Genomic DNA, 22,589 nt, shown 5'->3' on the forward strand with positions numbered 1-22,589 from the left:
TTATTTATTTTATTTTTACATGTTCATACTGCCCTTTCTCCAAGGTGGGGTCCTCACAAGAGCCCTGTGAGAGCGGTGAGGCTGTGAGATAGTGACTGGCCTAAGTACCCCCAAGAAGCCTCATGGCTGAGCCCAGATTTGAACCTGGATCTTCCAGCCCTCAGTCCAACTCCTGAACCACTGACTACACCATCCTGGCTCTCATCTACTACAGACAGTTGCCCTAGAAACAGAACCGCAGAACCCTGAAGAGTCTCCTGGAAGCTGGAAGTGACATTACAAGAGGCGAAGACTTTAGCAATCAGTGTGCTATGAGAAGAAAAATGTTGAAAATTGCTTCCTTAAAGGGAATGGAAGAAATGGGAACAAAAAGAGCATTCACCATAAGCACTTTGCCATCATGGCAAAATATACACATTCTTTGCAGATGGAGAAAGAAGATAAACTAATGATTTTGTTAGTAAGTGGCAGCAACCTGTTGTATTAGGCATTCTATCCAGCTAACCACATTTGTGTTACTTTGTGTTTCAGACATGGCTGCAAATGTGTTTAATTCTATGCAAATTTAAAACAGCAGCAAAAAGAAAAAGGGATCATTACCTTGATCATGGTTTCTAGGAAAATATAAACATTTATTTCTGAGAGCATTTTCTGCTGACTTAAGTTACTGTGTAGGGTGTGCTGTTTTATTGCTTGAAATGGTCTCACGTTTGGTTTATATTTTAATATTTGCTTGCTTTCATTATTGATTTGTTTGCTGTGGTGCAGTTTGGAGCTAATGGATGCCATAAAATGATAAATTTGCATAGTAACAAAACTTCAAGGTAAGTGGCTTTCTGACTTATTGAAGCAACTGTGGGAGCTTACAATTTAATGAATGAGCAAAATTGTTATTATCCATTGTTAGATGGAAAGGTATACTTTCCTAGTATGCTGTAGGATATTTTTTCATGCCCTATTTCTGCAACACTCTGTTCCCTTAACTCCAGCCTTACTGATGATTGGCTAAAGCACCTGGGAATGAATCTACACTTGAACATTTGTAGCCCTAGCAGGAAAATGCCACTAAGGGTACAATCCTAACCAATGTTCCAGCAACTTTCTAGCCACAATGCAGACCCAAGGTAAGGTAACAAACATGCCCTTATCATGAGAAGGCCTCCTTGACTGCGTCCCCACTGCAGGATGCAGTGCACTCCACATTGGCACAGCTATGTCAGCGCTGGAAAGTTGGTTAGGATTACGCGCTAAGTGTACTTTGTGCATTTCCTACATAAACTAATTTTGTCACCCAACTTGTGCAGCATCTTTTGATTCTAGTGCTAAGACTAGAATATCATTAAACAGGCACTGATTTTTACTGTGATGATCCTTGGTACAAGCTGTGGTAATGCTGACTGGAGACCAGAATGTGTCCCCACCCCCAAGAGCTGCTGGTAGTATGATGGAGGTTGTATTGTGATCAACCTGGAAAAAGCTGGCAGTTATGCCTTCCATGACGGCAACAGGACAGATGCTGAATGCCTCTGACTTGGGCACAGGTTGCATGACCTAGTTGCCTTATGAGATAAGATCATATGACCTGCATTGTCCAAGAGGCCACTTCTTTCCAACTTGTCTTTGATGCTTCTGGCAGCAGTGAAGGCTAGTGCTTCAAAGGATGCTGGCAATTAAGAGTGGCACCTGCCCTACTTTCTTGGAGCCTTCTTGAAACAGAGCTGCAGCTTGCATATCAGGCTTCATCAACAGACAAGTGAACAATTTCTTATGTTACACTGAGACACTGACACTTCATGGCTATAATGGAGACTGAGTTGAACCCACTAGATCAGGGGTGTCAAACTAGTTTCATATGAGGGCCAAATAGCATTCATAAAACTGAGGGCTGGAAGTGATGCCCTTAGTGATGTCATTAAACAGGTCATGACCAAAACTAAGCACTTTTTCTCACTGAGGAACTCATTAGCTGCAAACAACAGAAGAGAAAATAAGCAAATATTTCAAGATATGGGAGAGCCCAATTTTCATGTGAGCTGCCCTTCCAGCAGTTAACACCTCAGCAATGCTCAGCAGCTGAGAGCCTGAGGGCTGGATAAAAAGCTTCCATCAGGCCTTATGTTTGACATCCCTGCAGTAGATGGTGTAGATAACAATGTAGATAACAAGTAGATAACAATGCTTATGCATATGTAGCTTTTTTATTTTTTAAAAACTAAAGTGTAACTTATCTGACTGGTCTAGGCAAGGCTGGATGTACCAGTCTCTCAATGAAACCTATCTTCTGTGTCAGGGGTTTCAAATCCATTTCATACAGTGGGCCAAATAGCATTCATGGTGCCTGCTAGGGCCAGAAGTGATGTCATTAAGCAAGAACTGATGCCATTAAGCTGGTGATGACCAGCACTTTTTACTCACCTAGGAAGTCATTAGCTGCAAATGACAGAAGATAAAATATGCAAACCTTGATAATATTTTCAAGATATGGGAGCGCCCTATTATCACATAGGCTGCCCTTTCAGCAGTATTGCCCTTTTCAGCAGCATCACTTCACAGCTCAGCAGTTGAGAGGTGGTCTGCAAAGTGACATTGCAGCAGAAGCTGCACTGCTGAAAGGGAGGCCCTTGTGTTAATTGGGCTCCCCCAGCATCTCAGCAGCTTTTCTTTTTCTTGCCCCTCTTGGTCTGCCTCTTTCCCATGCCTCACCTTCTGAGGCCTCCTTCTCTCTCCCCCAGCATTTCAGCTTAAGTGGCACTGTTGAAAAGGAAGAGCTAGGAGAGCCCAACTATCACATGGGCCACCCTTTCAGCAGTGACACCTCAGCAGAAGCGACACTCCTGAAAGGGTGGTCTGCAAGGTAATTGGGCTCTCCCTCGCCACACTTTCAGCAATGCCACTTCTTGCAATGCGTCACTTCGCAGCTCAGAAGCTGAGAGCAGCTGGTGATGCAGGGAGAGCCCAATGATCACGGTAACACACGGTAGCCCTTGCCCCCAAACTGTAACCCATATGTAAAGGCCACTGGGTAGATAGCCCAGTATAAAGCATAGCAACACATAAGATGGTAAAAGGCTGCTTAGTGGACTTTAACAAGAGAGCAAAATTGCAAGGTAGGGCTTGGGGCCTCAGCTCAGGGTGTTTACACTTTGAAATGTAGACAGCAGGTACCAGTTTTGGGCAGCTGCTGGAGAGACGTGCTCACGCCTTGGCAAAGGTTAAAAGACATTCACTGACTGTATTCACTAGCTTTGTAATTTTATACTCTTAGAGCAAAAGCACACATATGTAATATGGAGGCCCCTTGATGCCAAATTGTACCCAAGGTAAAAGGGTCACAATAGTTATATAAAATTAAGCCATAGAAACCAAATTGCTTGTTTTTAGTAAAGCTTTTAAAAACCTCTTTTATAAAAGGACAAGAAATCTTAATTTTGCAGAGAGACCCCACAGCTGCTTAGTGTTTATACTAAGCTTTATACTTTATACTATTTAGTTATATAGTTTATACTATAGTATATAGTTATACTATACTATAGTTATACTATATAGTATATAGTATAGTTATAGTTATACTTTACTATAGTTATAGTATACTATAGTTTATAGTATAACTATAGTTATATAGTTTATAGTATACTCAACTATACTATAGTTTATATTAATAGTTTATACTATACTAATACATAGGAAAGGAATGCAGATAAGATAAGGAGTGCCAAGCAGATCACAGTGTGCCATCTCTTTTAATGATGTTATTCTAAACCCTGTCAAAACAATCAGTATAATTGTCTTGAATTATGACCAGGTTATTGAGTACTGGATAAATGGTATTATAGTGCACCCTGCTGGGATTTAGAAACTTTTGTGCTTTTCTAGGTTTTAAGGTGAAACCCCACCTGTATGTAAATCATGTCCACCTATTTCCCATCTTTAATGAAAATTGTACCTTATCTGTAACCTATTAGGTGTTTGCCCCATCTCTGATGTAAAATTTCAGCCGATGTGATGTCTAGATTGTCAGACAAAGAACTGGGAAAAGTATAAATGACCATGTTACTATTGGGAATCGTTCCCATGCTTTGGACACTAGTCCCACGGGCACCAATTGCATGCAGTTCGAATAAAGAGCCTGCAACCTTTCACTCCTGATACTGAGTCTTGCTTTCTTTCAACCTTGCAACAACGGGGCCTGGATCTGGGCTGAGGGCCTTATGTTTGATACTCCTCTTCTATGTGGTTTTGTTGGCAAATGTGAAGGAAACAATAACAGAACCCCAGCAAGAACATTTGGGCTGACATAAGAACATAAGAACAGCCCCACTGGATCAGGCCATAGGCCCATCTAGTCCAGCTTCCTGTATCTCACAGCGGCCCACCAAATGCCCCAGGGAGCACACCAGATAACAAGAGACCTCATCCTGGTGCCCTCCCTTGCATCTGGCATTCTGACATAACCCATTTCTAAAATCAGGAGGTTGTGCATACACATCATGGCTTGTACCCCATAATGGATTTTTCCTCCAGAAACTTGTCCAATCATGGACCAATCATGTCCAATCATGGACATGGGAACTGCTGTCCTTTCTGCAGATTGGGAGATGCAGAGAAGACACAGTAGGAGCTGGGGCCTAGCTGAGAAGCCTCCCTGTAACTGTCATCAATTCCTGTTTTACTAGTACCTACTTTGCAGGTGGTGCTATTAAGGGTAAAGGATAATTCCAAATGAGACCTGGTAGTCCTGTTTGGATGAGCCTTCAGTAAGGAGGGCGACTTCATTGTTTCTGCTTTAGTCATCCATTGTGAGCTGTCTTGAAGACCAATATGGGTGAAAAAGCAGGCTACAGTTGCTTCAAACAAATAAAATTGGACACAGGGTTACTGGCTTGTGTGCAGCAATGAGGGGGTATCAGAATTAAAACCCAATGAAGATTGTGCCTTTTGTAATACCTCTTTGATACCCCATAGAAATTATAAAATACTTACTGTGTGTGAAAGCTGCTTCACCCTTCAATTGTGTACGTATAAAATGTACTTGAAATTAGATAGCAAAAGACGTGTGGTGCAGTCACATGAACTGGCAGTCACTTTTGCCAGATGCAGGGGAGGGCACCAGGACACAGGTTGTGTCTTGTTGTCTTGTGTGTTCACTGAAGCATTGGTGGGCCACTGTGAGATTCAGGAAGCTGGACTAGATGGGCCTTTGGCCTGATCCAGCTAGGCTGTTCTTGTGTTCTTATGAACAGCAAATACGTGCGCAAATGACCCGAGTTCCTCTCAAATGTAGAAGCAGCAACCAGGAAATGACTGAGCCTCTGCTTGTGTGTTTAGTGCAGGAGTCTCCAAACTTTTTGGCCAGAGGGTCAAATATCTGGCATAGTGTTGAGGGATGGAAAAAAATTTTTTTTAAATATAAAATTTAAATAAATACATTAGAGATGGAACTTAGATGAAAGAATAAATGAATGGGCTCAAATTTCCAGGATTTCTCCAAGCATTGACACACACCACAGAAATAAGGCACACAGTCAAATGGACCCCCATTCCCCCCTTCCAAGCAGCTTACTTAAACAAACAGGAGTAACTACCTCAGAACAACCACATCACAGCAAACATGTGGAGTATGTTCAGAAGGCCTCCCCGACCCTCAGAACGCCTTCTAAGGCCTTCAGAGGGCAGAAAAAGTTACCTACGGTTTTTTGAGAAAAGCAGGTGGTGATGTTTTTAGGCCTTCATAGCAACCTCTGGACACAACTGGAGCTGTTGGCCAGAGACTCTCAGGGGACCTGAGGCTGTGAAGTGGGCCAGAGACTCTCAGGGGACCTGAGGCTGGCCGTGGACTGGAGAGATGCTCACCGCAGGCTGCATCTGGTTCCCAGCCCGGTATTTGGAGACCCGTTTAGCGCATGAAAATCTAGCCATCTTCACAAGGTTGGGCCATTCATCACTGATGGCACCACCCCATATATCTTGATTTTTAAACTTGGCTAAAGTGTGGATTTGCACCAAACCAGACCCAACCTTTGATTTCTTAAAAGCCAGCATGGTATAGTGGTTTGGGTGTTGGAATTTAGACCTGAAGATCCAGGCTCAAACCCCTGCTCAGCCATGAAGCTTCCTGGGTGACTTTGGGCCAGTTACTACCTCTCAGTCTCACCTACCTTCCAGGGTGGTTGTGAGGACAAAAGGAGAGGCGGAACCATTTACCTTACCGAGTTCCTTAGAGGAAGGATGGTATAAAATGTGAAAAAAATTTCTTGTGTGGCTCTGAGGTTGCAGCTTTCACCAGGATGCTCTGTAAGGTCCTCTTGTAATAAGTGAGCAAGCCAGACATCACTGGGCAGGGGTGGCCATACTTGCTTAATGTAAGAGACACATACGATACAATTCAGATGTTTGAGACCCACAAGAGAGACGTTTTGAGAGCTGCAATATTTAAGCATTTACATTCTTAAATATACTTAACATGAACATTAAACTTGCATTTTTAATCCAGTGGACTCAGTTTATACCGAATGGATAATTCTAAAGCTTGAAAATGTATGCTTTACCTTTTAAATTAACTGTGATGCAGAAAGGAACTCAGCCAATGTATTTCTAAGAGCCACCCATTATATGTCCAAGAGCCACATGTGGCTCAAGAGCCAGTTTGGCCACCCCATCATAGGGGAAGGGCTGAAGTGTAGTGGCAGAGTATATTCTTTGGCATAAAAAAGGTCCAGGTTCAATCCCTCAAGTCTCCAGGTAGGGCTGAGAAAGATCCCTCTGTCTGAAATTCTGTAGAACCACTATCAGCAAGCGAAGGCAGTGCTAAGCTCAAGGGACCAGCATAAGGCAGTTGCCTATGCCTATTTCTTGGGGTGCACTGTGTTTTTTATTTCAGTGATGCTTTGAATGCTTTATGAGACATTTACATGATGCAGCAGATAAGAGCTGATTCCTGTTTGCACAAGACTTTCTGGTAACCAAGCAGTTTTCCATTTCCTGCATCTGTCTAGTCTAGTGGTTCTCACACATTTAGCACCGGGACCCACTTTTTAGAATGGGAAACTGTCAGGACCCGCCGGAAGTCAGATCATGACTAGAAGTGACATCATCAAGCAGAAACATTTTTAACAATCCTACCCACACTTGACCAGGAATAAGTCCCATTTATTTTCATTGTTAAATGAATATACAGTAGCTTGTTAAAAGTCCAGGTCCGTAACATTTCCCCATATGCAGTCACATGCCATGGTAGCATCAAGCCTAATATATTGAAATTGAATGGGGACCCACCTGAAATTGGCTCGCAACCCACCTAGTGGGTCCTGACCCACAATTTCAGAAACACTGGTCTAGTCTAAACAGATCTGGGGCCTGTGAACATGGCTGGTCATCTTAGAATCCCAATTGAAATGCTTCAAATACTTGCCGCATTTGGATTTTTTTACCCCTTGCCCCAAGGGCACAGCACTGTTTGCTACTGGATGATCTGGACAAGAGGCTTTCAACTTTAAGTCAGGAATCCCTTAAAAATTGCATCCTACTTCCCAACACTGCAATGTGAACCTCATTTTCCAGATTCCATGATTCCTGCTGCAGTTCTTAAATCTATACACCCCCACTGGCCGAATTATTCTGGTTAAATGTACACATTTTTGCTATGTAATCCATGAAAACTTTCTTTGTGTTATTTGTTTAGCTGCAATTAACTAACACAATTATAGTTTGAAAGTTACTGGGATTCACTTTGAAAAGCCACATTTCAATGTGTGGTTGACCCAATTGTTACCGTGTGCATGACGGGTGGCCTTTTGCACTCTTTAGTTTGCAGCAAGAAGCCAAACTCCAATTCTCTTAAGCACTTTCTCTCTGGCTTGAGCTGTTGAAAGATAAGGGCATGAGATTCTGTGCTCACTGTGAAAATACAGCAAATGCACAGGCACAGATCTGCCAAAAGAAATGAATTTTATCTGCTGAAGTGGGCTCTAGTCCACAGAAACCTTCAAGTTGCCCAAGACATCTGCAATGAACAGCTACTCCTCTAGAATTTGCAACTACAGAAGCCAATTTTTATATTATATATTTACAGAAGATTTGATCAGAATGGGGGAGGGTTGGCTCACTCATAAGAGTGGGTAAAATGGTAACTTGGGGGACTGATGAACTGGGAAGAGGGGGTGCCCTATGCAAATCCTGCACCTGCCCACTGCTCATCCTCTGGGCTTTTCTTTTGAAAGAGGTCTCAATAGGATTAAGACTGCAGGGGAGAAACACACCCTGCTACACAAGGCAAGTGCAAAGTATTCTCATACTATTGCAGCCCTGCAGAGTCACTGCATGGAGGTTCAACTTTTAGTACCAAGGGGGCTGCCCTGGCATCACCCCTCTCCCCCAGTGTGCAGATGTGGAAGTAATTGGCAGTGTCATGATGATGTCACCAGCAATTACTTTCAGGTTCTGAGCTGGCAAAGTCACTTGCAGGAGGAGGAGACAAGAGAAGCAGGCAAAGGAGAAGGAGGTAGTGATGGTGGTGCAGTGAGGCTTTTCAGTCTCTCTGCAGATCTCCCTTCTCCAGAGAGGCTGGAACAGCATGGCAGAGAGATCAAAAAGCTGCCAAAGTAGTAGGAGAAGGTGAGTGTCAGGGCTTCTGAGGGCCAACTTATGCACAAAGCAGCAGGCAGGATAAAGAATAATGTAGGCTCACTTGCCAAAGAGATAGCGGCCAGTGGGTTGGTTTGTACTGTTAAAAAAGGAAAATTACAGGATTCTGTGTAATATGTAGCTTGAGCCGAAGTGTGACAGCAAAATTACTTGTAAAATCAATAGAACACATTAAAGGCAACTCTCTGCATTTAAAAATGGAAGGGAAGGAGACAGGAAAGTATTACAGTATTAAGACTTGCATGCTAAGGAGGCAGGACGCACAGCTGCCGTCCGAAATTTCAGACCAATTTGTTCTTTAAAAAACTCAAACTTTTACTCCTTTTTGTAATGGAAGACGTAGGAAATTTGTTTCTTAAAGTGAGCTTGATGATAGTAGCCTCTGGATGAACTTCAAACCATACATTAAGTGGTACAGGTTGAGTCTCATTATTCGCGAGGGTTCTGTTCCAAGAACTCACCTGGATGGCAAAACACACTAAAGCCAATCAATTTAAAAAACAAATTTCCTTTACTCTGGTGATTTAAAAACAGCCTTGCTGACCTTTTGAAATGCACACAGAGGCAATAAGTCTCTCTCCAAGTGCTTAGACTTCACTAGGAGGAAGCAATCCCTCCCTTCACCAGGAGCCCCCAGCAAGGGGGAAAGAATGGAGAAGGTGATAATCGCTGCCATTTAGCCTTCTTTCAGGTGCTCAGGGGAAAGGGAGGAGTGAAGCCTGCAGAGAGAATGACCGATGGATTGTCTGTCGGCTGCACTCTCTGGCATTATTAAAGGACTGTTTTCCTTTCATTTAAAGGGCCCTTCTCATCAGCTTTGAGTTAGAAAAATCTGTGGATAATTAGATTATACCTGTAATCACTTGCATAACTGTCTCTCTGCAACAGTAAAAAGCAGTTTTTTAAACTGTGATTTTAAAGGGGTGCATTTTTTCCCTTCTCCAGGGATCAGCACATTCCTTCTCATTTGCAGTAGCCATTCGTGTTGAGTCAAATCTGTGTATAAAAAAATCTGTGTATAACAAGGTCGGACCTGTATTTGCTTAAATTGATTTGTCAGTGTCCATTCACATGTCAAAGTTGGCCAGAGCGCACATTCTGGGTTACAAATGTGGCTTCCAATCACACATTTGTATTCAAGCAGAAAAGCACTTATTAACTTTGAGCCCATCATCTCATTTTTAGAAGTGCATCAACCATACAAGCTATAGCACAAACATCAGGTATGAGAATGCTCTTAAGAGCTTGCTTGTCCAAATGGTTCCAACAAAACAAACCTTTTTAAAGCTTTCAGTTCTAGATCTTCTATAGATACTCTTCAGTGTCTCTTCAGACACTGTCCTCTTCAGACACTCTGAAAATGCTTTTCTGAATGAAAAAGTTCATACTTAATCATGAATTTCTAAAACAAGCTCCCAACTGGAACAACCTTTTTGCTGCAAGGGCTCCAAAATTCATTCTTTCTGCCCAATCCTTAGACAGCATAGGTGAGCTCTCCTCCTCTCCCCCTATAGCACCTAGTTCAGCCAACTTTGGGCACAATCCTAACCAGCTTTCCAGTACTGGCATAGCTGTACCAGTGGGATGTGTTGCATCCTGCAGTTGGGGAGCAGTCATGGAGCCCTTCTCAAAGTAAGGCAATGTTTATTCCCTTACCTTGGAGTTGCATCGCCCTTACCTCGGTGCTGGAAAGTTGGTTAGGATTGTGCCCTTTGTGTATCTTGACACCATTATGCCAGTGGCTCCCAAACCTTTCGACTGATGGCTTCCTTGAACTATTGGGCCTCTGGCTGTGGCTCTCCATTAGGATTACAATCCTATGAATTGTATAGGGCAGCAGATTTTTCATGAGGATTCCGCGGCTCCCCAGGGAGCCATGGCTCACTGTTTGGGAAACACTGCATTATGGTGATCCCTACCCTGTCACCACAAGACTCCTACTGGGGTGAGAACACTCTTAAGTAAAGGCAGCAAGACACAGGGCTAAGCTGAATAAGATACTACAGCTGAACAAGGAAAGGAGTAAACTTGACATGAAGTTGCCATGTGTAGCAGCAGCCCTGAGCTTTACATTCAGTGTCATAAGAGGGGTGGAATTTTAAAAAGCAGGTGCTTAAAACAAAACACACATAACAAGAACTAGGAAGCAGGTTGTGCCAACCTTCAGTTGAATTTAATAAGAACACTCTCCAAAGGAGATAACCTGGTAAAGGCAAATAGAGCAAGAGCCAAGATCTGGTGTTAATCTGAGGAGCTTCCTTCCTCAGCATCTTTACCATGACAGCAAAAGAGGCCATATTCTTCATGGCAGATCTCCAATTAAAGCCTGATTTGTTATAAACAGATATGCATAAACCAGGGTAGTCCTGGTATACATCTTTTCCTCCATTTGCAGAAATCCCAACACCTTTATATAAAATGAGGTTTGGAGTTACTATGCCTGTGGCTACAAGGGTATAACTCTTGCTGGCTATGGCTGCTGCAAGTTTCACTTTGGTCCATTTCCTTTTGTGGGCTTTGGCCTTTATTGACATGAAGATTGCTCATCAGAAGAAATGGCAGGAAGAGCTACAAGACTGGAGTCGTACACAGATGGACATAGCGTATAATGGCGATTGGACTGAATTAAGTGCTTCATAAATATAAGAACAGTTTTTGGCTTCACACTCCTTCATTAAGAGTCATCATACAGAGGGTTGTTGTAGTTTCCCCAGGATCCATAGTCATGATCATCTAAGAGTCTTCCATATGAAGAGTGTCTGAGAACAAAAAAGAAATGACACCTTACTTTGGTCCATGTATTCTTATTACTATATCTTTAGCATTTACTTCAAGCGGTTCAGCACATTGCAGAGGATTCAGAGGTATACTGTGGGGTATGTTAGCCAGGAGCCTAGCTACTTACCCTGCACAGAATGAATGTGTAACCCCTAGAACAGTGATTTTCAACCTTTTTTTAATCTCAGGGCACACTGACAAGGCACTAAAATTGTCAAGGCACACCATGCTGTTGACGGGCGGCTCACATCCCCCAATGACCCTATTAATTAATGACCTTAACTCAAATTCCTGTGTCACACTTGTGGACCACTCGCGGCACACCAATATGCCACACTGCAGTGGTTGAAAATGGCTGCCCTAGAACATGGCCAACACTCAATATGCAATAGCATACTGCTCAGAAAAATCCCTTTGATACTTTTCTCCCCTTTCCCCAACACTTGTACTTCAGTTACTGAAAGTTCCAAGCTAATCTGACATTTATAACCCAAACCAGAAGGCATGCCAAATGCATCACTGTCTAGATCTAACGTAGCAGCAGCAGCATAGAGTCCCGAACCAGACTGGAACTATGATGTTTTAACTCCATATTTCTGTGCCAAGCCTAGAGTAATATTAAGTGCCACCACAACAAATGACAGTTTCAAATGAAGTAGCTGCTTGGTGGGAAGGCACTTTTTTGGGCAGGAAAATGGTACAAAAGCAAAGAATTAATCACCCCCAACCTCTGTACCATGGTTTCAGTCTGCAGTAGGTCTCCCACACAGTTGCAACTTTAAAGTAAAGGAAAACCCTTAACTCAGTGGTTCCCAAACTGTGAGCTGTGGCTCCCTGGGGAACTGCAGAAACCAGCCAGGTGGAGTCGTGGAATTCTCACAAAAATCCCGCCACCCTATAAAATGAATAGGATTGTACTCCTAATGGAGAGCCATATCCAATGGCCCAGTAGGTCAAGGAAGCCACCAGCTGAAAAAGTTTGGGAACCACTGCCGTAATTACCTAGTTATTGATGGGGCAAACAAGAAACAAGATTTAACAGAGGTTGTCAAATGTTATCTACCTAATGAGAGCAAAATGTGATTAGCAAGAATCCTGTGAACCGCCGCTCAAATCTATCTTGCTATCAGTTTTGGGAATGATGTTTAGGAAGACGATCAGCCACCAGACCTAAAATTGCAGCTAGCCTGCTTCCCCTTCCCTCCAGAAAGAATTTGGTTGGAACTGTCAAGGTGCCCCTTGTCTACAGAAGTGGGGGGGAAGGCCAATAGTCCTAGCCCTCAGTCAGAAGACTAAGCACTGCAGTGTTCCCAGCAAGAACATATACCTGGCCCCACCTGGATTCAGATTCCTCTTCAAAATGCATTTTTTTCATTGTGGCAGTATCAATACTTATGTACCTTCTCTTAATTTTTTACCACTGCCCTTCCCTTGCATGCTTAGCACCTTAGATTAAAAACAGGAGGGCAGGGCCTGTGGCTTATGTACCTTTCTGTGCAGTGCCTAGTTACCACACACAACCTAGAGACAATAATAAAAGTAACTTATAAAGGTTAAACACCTAGAGTGATCTACAAACAAAAGTGTGTTGTTCTCTAAACTCGCATCTGCCTCTGGGACCCAGCCTGGCTGAGAAGAAACCATCTGAAGAGAATGGGAGGGATGTGTGTATGTGTGCAAGGGAAAGGAGAGAGGGGAAGTGACCATTTTCCTGCCACGGGGTCCAAGAGGCAGCCCTCTCCCAGTCTTCCCTGGTGCAACAGGATTCCTACAAATTCTCATGCCATGAACATGGTAACAGTCTGACTGAACCCATTGTCTCCCGTATAATGCAGGATTCTGTGTTGAGGGACAGAACAAAAGGGCTAGTGCAGCTTAGAAGTCTATTCCCCATCCTATTTCAATTGTTTCCAGGAAGCCTGTAGGAAGGCTCAGGAAACGTTTATTCAGGTTAAGTAACAGCAAAGGTAAGGCAGCTATAGCGGCACAGAAGAGGTTCATGGTAATAGCACTTAGGTTAGCAGCATCCTCTAAAATTCAGGATTTAGCAGGAAGACGCCCATTCAGAACATTGTCCGGTTCTGTTTACACTGCAGCAAACTGATATTGTACTAGACAGTGAGCAGAAATAAGGGTGGGGGTAAAACAGAGCATGAAGGAATTGAAGGAAGAAAAAGGGAGAATAGAGAAATAGGTATGTAGAGAGATTTGCTGGGGGTGAAGAGATAAGTCTTTATTATGGATGCAGGAGAAAAAAGAAGGGATAGCAGAGAGATACCATGCAGGGACCTGCAGATGGAGAAATAGAAAAAGGGAGTAGGAACAAGAAGAGGTGTGTAGACCAACAATGGTACTCCTGCTCAAGTGTGCAGGCTGCCCGGAGAAGTGGATTGCAGCCATTTTACAGGGGCTTCTTTTCACTTCCAAGTCACTATAAGAACAGGCAAGAGGCCAGCCTCTTCCCAAGACCTGGTTCTCCCCTAAACAAGAGGGCACCCTTTCTTACCTGATCTTCAAGAATGCAGCTATGCCAAACACCAAGAGAACCACTGCAATCACGGTTATAGTAATGGCTGCAATGCTTCCTGCACAGGAAAGATGATACATACACATTGGTCAAGTGCTTAGTTTTCACTGCTCTCCAGACATGTTTCATTGATGATTTGGTATAGTCCACTTGTACACTGCCTGTACACTGCCCTCTTCTGTAGGAAGCGTGGTGATCCAAGAGTTGTTTTTTTAGCAGTTTTGGAATTATGCACTAACACCTCCACATCCCGTAACCATAAAACACAAGTATTGCAATTTAAATAAATATCTGCATACATTATATCAGTGGTTCCCAAACTGTGAGTCGTAGTTCCCTGGGGAGCCGCAGGAACCAGTCAGGGAGCTGTGAAATCTTTGCAAGAAACCTGCCGCCCTGTACAATGTATAGGATGGAGATGCCTTCCCCTAATATCAATATTATATCACTTATATTTTATCACTTATATCAATAATATATCAAAATTTATTTTATATTGTTTTTTCTGTAAATGGCTGGGGTGAGGCTGAGAGAATGGCCTAGGTCTAGGACATAAGAAGAACCCAGCAGGATCAGGTTCAGGGCCCCTCTAGTCCAGTTTCCTGTATCTCTCAGTGGCCCACTGGATGCCTCAGGGAGCACAGACAAGAAACTTGCATCTCGCTGCCACTCCCTCGCATCTGGCATTCTATTTACCCTTGCACCCTCCCCCCCAATGAAGACACCAGACTGCACTTGGGTTTCACTTGGGCTACTTTATTAAACACAAGTAGCCAGTTTTTAATGCATGAAACCTACTGAAACCTTCTCTTCCTCATCAGTCTGGGGTAGGCAAAAAAACTGCCATCCCATGGCCAATTTGAAGGACAGAAAAAAATTTCTACCAGCCTTTATGATGAGTGACCAGCTAATCTCAGACTGTACAAACCTATCATGGCTTGTAACCTGTGATGGAGTTTCCCTCCAAAAATCTGTCCAATCCCCCTTTAAAGGCATCTAAGCCAGACGCCATCACCACGTCCTGCGGCAAAGAGTTCCACAGACTAATAAAAAGTTGAGTAAAGAAATATTTTCTTTTGTCTGTTCATAAAGGGAACATTATTATTATTATTTAGAAGATTATTGTGCGAAGATGTCAGAACGTGAATGAACTATTTTGTTTAGCTAACCTGCTTGCAAGAACTCCATCGGTTGGTAATGGAGCCAGTACTGCAAAGGGAATAAAGCACAATCCATACGTGGTACAGTCAACTTGGAATTACTTGTGGTGTTCCTTCCCTAGTCTCCAGCTATAAGTTACATAGTTTTGTTCACTGGTGCTAAGGAGGAAATTTTAAAATGTTTGCAAGATACACCTCATTTTGCTTTGCCTGATTTTGTGGGAGAGGAGATAATCTGGTTTGACTCCTCTTGGATTTTTTAAAGAGCAAAGCTTTCTTCTGTCTTCTATAATTAACAAATTATAGCAAAGCCAGACCAGTAACTGCTTGGCAGAAGTCATGCCTACTTGCTCACCTGAACTCAAAGCATGCTGAGCCTCTTGCACAGTTACCCCTGAAGAGAAAGTGGCACCATCAGTGTGGGAGGTCTCTGGAGTAATTTTACTTGCTGAAGTCACTAGTGGCAATGTATGCCCTTCTGTGGGGCCCAGGAAGGTGGAGGCTGTAGGGGTCTCCACAGAGGTAGTCTCTTCAGGAGGGGGTTTCTTGCTTATGATCACAGTTACAGTGGACATTTCTGTGTTTGGTGACCTGGTCACAGCAACTGTGCTAAGGTTTGTAAAAGTTGAAAGAGCACTGGTGGATGATGCACTTGTAATATATGGTGAGGTGGTTGCCAGAACTTCTGAATGGGGAACAGTATTTGCTATCTGGCTGGCAACAGATGTTGTGGGGGCCACCGTGTGCTCTGTACGTTGTAATTCAGTGCTTGGTTGTGGTGATGAGCTGGTTGTTGCGACAGTCAAAATCTTCAATACTGGGGTAGTAGCTGAAGAAACTGTGTCTGTAATTTGACTCGATGTGACACCAGGAGGACGAGAGGGTAGTGATGCGGTTACTGATATGGTGCTTGCAGAAGTGCTGTCATTCTGCTGAGCAGTTTGATCAGCAGATGTTGTTCTTCCCGAGGTGGAGTCGGTGTTCGGTGGAGTTGATGCACTGGTTGAAGAGGCAGAGTAGAAACGCAATCCTGCGCAGGTGAATATGCAAGTAGCATTAACCATCACAGCCTGTTACCAACATTCATCACACTGTATCATGACTATGAAACAGAATAGGATTCTGAGCTGGGATTGTGAACTAAGGAGCAAATTTTGCAATTACTACAACAGGGAAAGAGCCATTTTATCTCCTATGCCAATGGTGTCCCTGCCTGCATCCTTTACTTTCTCCCATATGAATGAATAGTTCAACAAAGGTTGTTCTATGGGCACGCTTGTTCTCAGAGGTTAGACAGGTCACTTGAGTTATGATATTATTTCCAGAAAGTGGGCGAGAGTGTGCGTGCGTGCGTGCGTGTATTCTTGTGACTGTTCTTCCTTGGGCCTGGACCTCACCACACATTACTGACCTATCCAGAAACCAATGACAAGACTGCCTGAGGGCCAAACTACATTTGACACTAACCCATCACTGTGCAGTTCGGAGCTTCATTTTACTTCTGGGTAGCAGTTTGTTGAGGCCAGGCTTCAGATTGGGACTACAACAGGGAAGGAGGGGTATTTAACTCCTTACCAGTCAGAGCTCAACCTTTATCCAGAACTGAAAACTGGTTCAGTTTTGATTTTAGTTCAGCAAAGACTCACAAATGACACAGTGTTTGGTTCAAGAGGGAAAGCAGTCCCAACTTGTTATGAATAATATAAATTGGCATCGTTTTGTAACATTAATAAAACAAACAAACCATTATCAGTTTATCATACTGATATCATATCATATCAAATATATCATTTCAAGATATATTTGTACCATGGGGGCAAAGAGCATATACAGGTCCAGCCTTGTTATACACAAGATTTTTTATACACAGATTTGACTTAACAGGAATGGCCCCTGCAAATGAGAAGGAATATACTGATCACTGGAGAAGGGGAATAGTGCATCCCTTTAAAATCCTTTTTAAAAACTGAACAGTAACAATAGCCTGGTTAATGAGAGGGGGGGCAGCTGGCTGACAATCCATTAATCCTTCTTTCTCCAGGCAACCCCTCCCTTCCCCCTGAGCACTTGAAAGAAAGGTGATCACTTTGCATTGGTTAAGGGAGGAACTGAGTGAAGAGCTTGGAGGACAATGCTTGGAGGATTGATGGATTGTCTTCTTAATGACTCTTGTTTTTAAATCACCGGAGCAAAGAAACTTTGTTTTTTAAATTGATTTGCTATAGTGTGTTTTTTGCCATCCACTGAGTGCTTGGAAGGAACCCGCACGAATAATGAGGCTCCACCTGTACCTCTTTCCATCTGAAGTATGGCATTTCTCAAAATTTTTGGAGCTTGAGCCCTCTTTTAAACTGTACTCTGCCTGCCAGGTCTCCAACCCACTGGCAGCCATCTCTTTGTCAGGTGAGCATACATTATTCTGTATACAACCTGCTGCTGCATGCATAGAGGCACTAAACTAACACTAGCACTATAAGCCACCTACAATTTCATAGGTTCACCTTCTGCAGCTAGCCAGTCAGGCAAGGTGGTAGAACTGGAAGAAACTACCATAGCCAGATGCTCCTATAAGTTCCTTGACTCCTCTGAAACTTCCAAAGCTAACATTACACTTCTATTGAGAGGAAAATGCCTGTCTGCTGCAGAACCTTCTCCCCATATCAGAACTCACCACCACTTCCAGTGCATGGTGTCACTCAAGAAGCATGGTGGGAGGCATAGTCTGAAGGCTGAGTTGTTGCCTTGTCTGAAAAAGCTAAGCAGGCTCAGCTTGGATGTTAGCCTTGAATGGGTGACCACTGACCAGAAGCAGTTGACTAGAGATGGAGGAGTGTGGAAGAGTCAACTGGCAAGAAAAAGATTATAACATCCTAAGAACCAGCCTGAGGTGTATTTTAATGGGCTATTTCAGAATGCCAGATGCAAGGGAGGGCACCAGGATGCAGGTCTCTTGTTATCTGGTGTGCTCCCTGGGGCATTTGGTAGGCCGCTGTGAGATACAGGAAGCTGGACTAGATGGGCCTATGGCCTGATCCAGCAGGGCTGTTCTTATGTTCATGGGCTAACTTTCTTATTGTCAAAGGATGAAGGCAGATGTAAGTAATACTGCAGTACCAAGTTTTTCACCCAAGGTGCAATCATAACTTTGGCCTGACTTCACAATGTGACCCACCCAACTATGCAATCAGCAAGTCAAATGATAGTACTGCTGTCAACTTTGTCCCAATTCATTTCTTTCTTTCTTTCTTTTTTTTGGAAACACATGCCACATGCCATGTTTATATAATAAAAGCTAATACTTTTAAGTAGCAGACCCACTCCAGGGATTGGATTGGAACCTGTGCTAGCTAACTGGTGTCCATCAACAGCTGGCTTTCCCCCATTCAAACTGAAATACTTCAAAAAAAAGTTGCAAAATGAATATTCCCCCACCCCGAGTTCACCCTTGAAAACAAAAAGGTACACTTTGAAAGGTTTAGGAGAAGGTACTACCAAGGCCCTCCTTCCACTATTCTCAAAGAGTTGTGTCTCTATCAAGATTTTTACTTCCCCAATAAGCCTCTCTCTTCATCCATTTTTAGCTATGGATAAAGAACCAAAATTAATTGTATCAGTAACGTTTTCCTGTAAAGATTTCTGTCAACTTAACCTCTTTGGGTGGCATCAAGCATGTTACCTATTTACAGTTATCTGCCTTTGTTCAGAAGGGCAGATGCTAAAATTAATTTGTTTCTAGGCCCAGTGGGCTTACATGGGGGGAGTTGAGGGGGCAAATGCCCTGGGCAGCATCCTGTGGGGGGCAGTGCTGCAGCCCTTCCCCCACTGTCATTTTTTTTTACTGTTTTTTGGGGGCCTGTTTTTGGTTCCATTTTCGAGGCCTCACAAGAACCTTTAAGGACTTGGGAGGCTGCCTGCAGCCTCCCCAGCCCCCAGAAGGCCTTCTGAGGCCTTCAAAACACTGGAAAACAGCACCTCAACAAAAACCAGAAGTGCCATTTTTCAGGCGGGGAAAAATTTTGCAGACCTGTGCCCCTGGGCAGCACCAGGGCCACAGCCCTAATTTGGCCCACAGCTTGACAGGAATGGTACTGAATTGCAGTATGTAGCTGAAATATGCAGGGCTGACTAATGGGTTAATATACTCTGTTAAGGACAATTTTTTTTGTTCCAATGACAGCACACCTACTATAAGTAATTGTTGCTTTTGTGCCAGGACAGCATGTTAATGTCTAAGCTCCAGCCTTTAGCAAGCACTAAGGATTTGGAGGACACAATTATGAGGACAATTTGCTCTACTGCTGGTGAGCATTAGTAATTAACTACCAATTGAAGTTCAGAACAAACAGATTTCATAGTGGCAATGTTTTTGCAAGAGTGCTCTAAGTGTTCACAGCAAGGCTGTCACCTGTGGCTTGTCTTACATATGTCTGCACTATTAAGTCACGACACTGATTCATTGTCATTATGGATATCATTTTCAGGCAGACAGTCCCTTGTTAAAACATATGCTTAAGTGGCATATTATTCATTCAGTTGTAGATATATTCAAATGTCCACTTATTAAAAAAAAAAATCCTCAGAAACAGTTGAAAGACTGTTCAAGGGACTAGTGAGGAGATATTTGGCAATGTCAAGATTGCATCTAATAGGCATCTTTCCCATCTGGTTTTCCCCAGCAGTGAAGATGCTTTCTAACAGGCTCCAGTGCTCTGTGATTTTGTGTCTGTTGCTGAATCTTTTTTTTGGACAAGAAACACCATATATTCTGCACAGAAGAAGAGAAATTAATTTTTGGAACAACTCAGACATGCTGATGATACAGACAAGCCAGATGTTTATGTACCATCTTAACTGTATAAATGAAGGAGGTCTGTTTTACTTGTGATAACTGGAATTTCAATTTAGTGAATAAGTAGACTTCTTCCCTTGTTCCAATTAATTAAATAATTTTCAAATCAATCATTTTATATATTGAAAACATATATAAACTGTTTGCTGTGTACAGTTTGAGTTATATCTTATCTTTGAAGTCTAAGAGCCCGATCCTATCCAAATTTCCAGCACAGCCAAGTGAGGGAATAAACAAACTCTGATCTTGAAGAGGCCTCCCTGCCTGCCCCCCCCCCCCACTGCAGGATGCAGGGCAGGTCCCACTGGAATGGCTGCATAGGTGCTGGAAAGTTGGAGAAGATGGCCCTAAGGAATGGTTCCAAATTTTTTAGCACCAGGATCCACTTTTTAAAATGACACTCTGTCGGGACCTAAGACTTAGAAATATTTTTATTTACACATAATAATAAGCAGAAAAAAGATGCTCCAACATTTATCTTCCTATATTTACACATACTTGCAAACTGCAGGAGCTCCTTATAGGGCAATTCTGATTTTTGAAAAGCCTCAGAAATAACAGAGTTATTTGTTCCTTATATCACTTGTATTTTTGTTGCATGCTCTGCTCAGCTGCTATAGGACCCACCAAAATCAGGTTGCGACCCACCAGTGGGTCCTGACCCACAGTTTGGAAACCACTGCCCTAAGGCATGTTTGTTGCTCTCACCTTCACAAGGTAGAACAGTAGTTTTAATTTAGATCTCTGTTGCCAACAGTTTTGTTTTATTTTTACTGATGAACATTTTTTATTAGATTGGGAGGCAATTTATGTGTGCATTTTAAAACTAGTTTTATGGATCTACATTACGATTTGTCCTGAGAATTATGGAAGCTAGGCAGGTAGGGTTGGTCCACTAATGAGGTGGGTCACTTCAGGCAGTGGATGAGCAGAGGGTGGTGACCCACACCCACCATCTCACTCTATCTCCCAATGTGCTTATCCAGCTAACAAGAGCAGTAGTAGAGCCCTTGCACGACTGCCAGCTTCCTTCTGCATCATCCTATCCTGCTCCCTCTTCTCTGCCTTTTCAAAAGGCAGAGGGCAAGAAGAAGGATGTGAGCAGAATGAAGAACAGAGTAGTAGTGGAGAGCTACTAGAGCATCTCCTCCACCTTACTGCTTCTTACCTCTGCTTTTCCACAAGGAACAGAAAATGAGGAGTATGGCTGTGCGGTCAGAGGGAGAGACAGCAGAGAGGATTGGGCACAGTTGAAGCTAAAACTGGGCCTGGAGGTTGGTGACAAATGCAAGTGAATACATTATTTGCCGTTATGCATTTTAGAAATCTATGGTTCACTGGCTGCTTAGTGGTGGGGTGGGAGAAGGCATTGCTTAGCCCAGCTCCTGTTGGTGATATTATGGTGAAGCCCCAAACCTCCGTGTTTGTCTGCAGGACAAATGCTAATCAAAGGGCAAGATACTCCCTCTCCCCCGCCAACCACCATTGCCACTCTTGAATGTTCCAGGATAGCAAATATGGGGAGGATCTCTCCCTGTGTTCAGCATTTATCACTGTTGAACACCAATTCCAAGAAGTGGGGTGCTCCATCATAACACAACTGGTGGTGTGGGGGTGAAGTGTCACATAGGAACACATGGGGAGAAGATGGTCTGTTACCATATTCCAACAACACTGTGCGATAGTATGACCAGAAGCACAGTTTATCTTTCTTAGACTAAAAATCCTGCCTGGATGAACTGGGTCAGCAGGGTCAGCAACTACCCATAGCCACGATTCCCGCCATATCTCTTTTGCCTCTGGACTGGCAAAGAAGATAAGGATAGATAGAGCTGGTAATCTTCCAAGGGTCAGATCTGACCCTGGAGCCTCCATTTGTTGCTTGCCATTATAAAAGGTGAAGGGAGAGGGAGTGTAGTGAGTTAGCCAAACTTGCATTCAGAAGAGACCATCTGAAACATCCCTTACTGCTCTGGACGGAGTAGGTCAGAAAAGATGTGTTGGAGCTGCTTCAATTTCCTTGTTATTGTTTGATAAAGGATGGCATTTCCTAAATGCAAAGAGGAGCAGCTGTGAGGGACTTGCCAAATGGTTAAGATGAGAGACAGGATGGCATAGTGCAGTAATTCCCAAACGCTAGTTGAAAACTGGCAGCTCCCTTGACCTACTGGGCCATTGGCTGCAGCTCCCCATTAGGGTTACAATTCTATACATTGTATACAGCGACAGGTTTTTTTTGCAAGAATTCAGTTGTTGCCCTGGTTGGTTTCTGCAACTCCGCAGGGAGCCACGGCTCACAGTTTAGGAATCACTGGTATAGTGGTTCGGAGTTGTACTTAGATCTGGAAGATTCAAGTTCAAATACCCACTCAGACATGAAGTGTCCTGGTAACCTTGGAACAGTAACTGTCTCTCAGCCTCACCTACCTTACAGGGTTTTTGTAAGAGAAAAAAATCAGGGGAGGAACTATGTACCACACTTGGCTTCTTGAGCTTCTTGGAAGAAGGGTGGTATAAAAATGTGAAAAATAAATAAGCGTACCCAATAAGACATTTACTCCACCTAAATGCTGCTTATCAGTTCCACTTAAGACACAAATGGTAACGGACTCAGTACTTAGTTAATGAGGCTTAT

General features: G+C 43.2%; 1 protein-coding gene across 1 annotated transcript in view; it reads right to left on the reverse strand.

Moving 5' to 3' along the window:
- Window positions 1-10,780: 10,780 nt before the first annotated feature.
- The window catches only part of PARM1 (prostate androgen-regulated mucin-like protein 1), a 34,648-nt gene continuing 22,839 nt past the window's right edge, over window positions 10,781-22,589 (reverse strand). Inside the window, exons 2-4 of the mRNA XM_066628670.1 lie at window positions 15,461-16,135; window positions 13,925-14,003; window positions 10,781-11,399 (exon numbers count right to left, since the gene is read on the reverse strand). Of these exons, the coding sequence (XP_066484767.1) occupies window positions 11,315-11,399; window positions 13,925-14,003; window positions 15,461-16,135 (839 nt within the window). The 3' untranslated portion in view covers window positions 10,781-11,314. The remainder of the gene's footprint in view (window positions 11,400-13,924; window positions 14,004-15,460; window positions 16,136-22,589) is intronic.

This window comes from Tiliqua scincoides, chromosome 5, assembly GCF_035046505.1.
Source record: "Tiliqua scincoides isolate rTilSci1 chromosome 5, rTilSci1.hap2, whole genome shotgun sequence".
Taxonomy (NCBI): Eukaryota; Metazoa; Chordata; class Lepidosauria; order Squamata; family Scincidae; genus Tiliqua; species Tiliqua scincoides.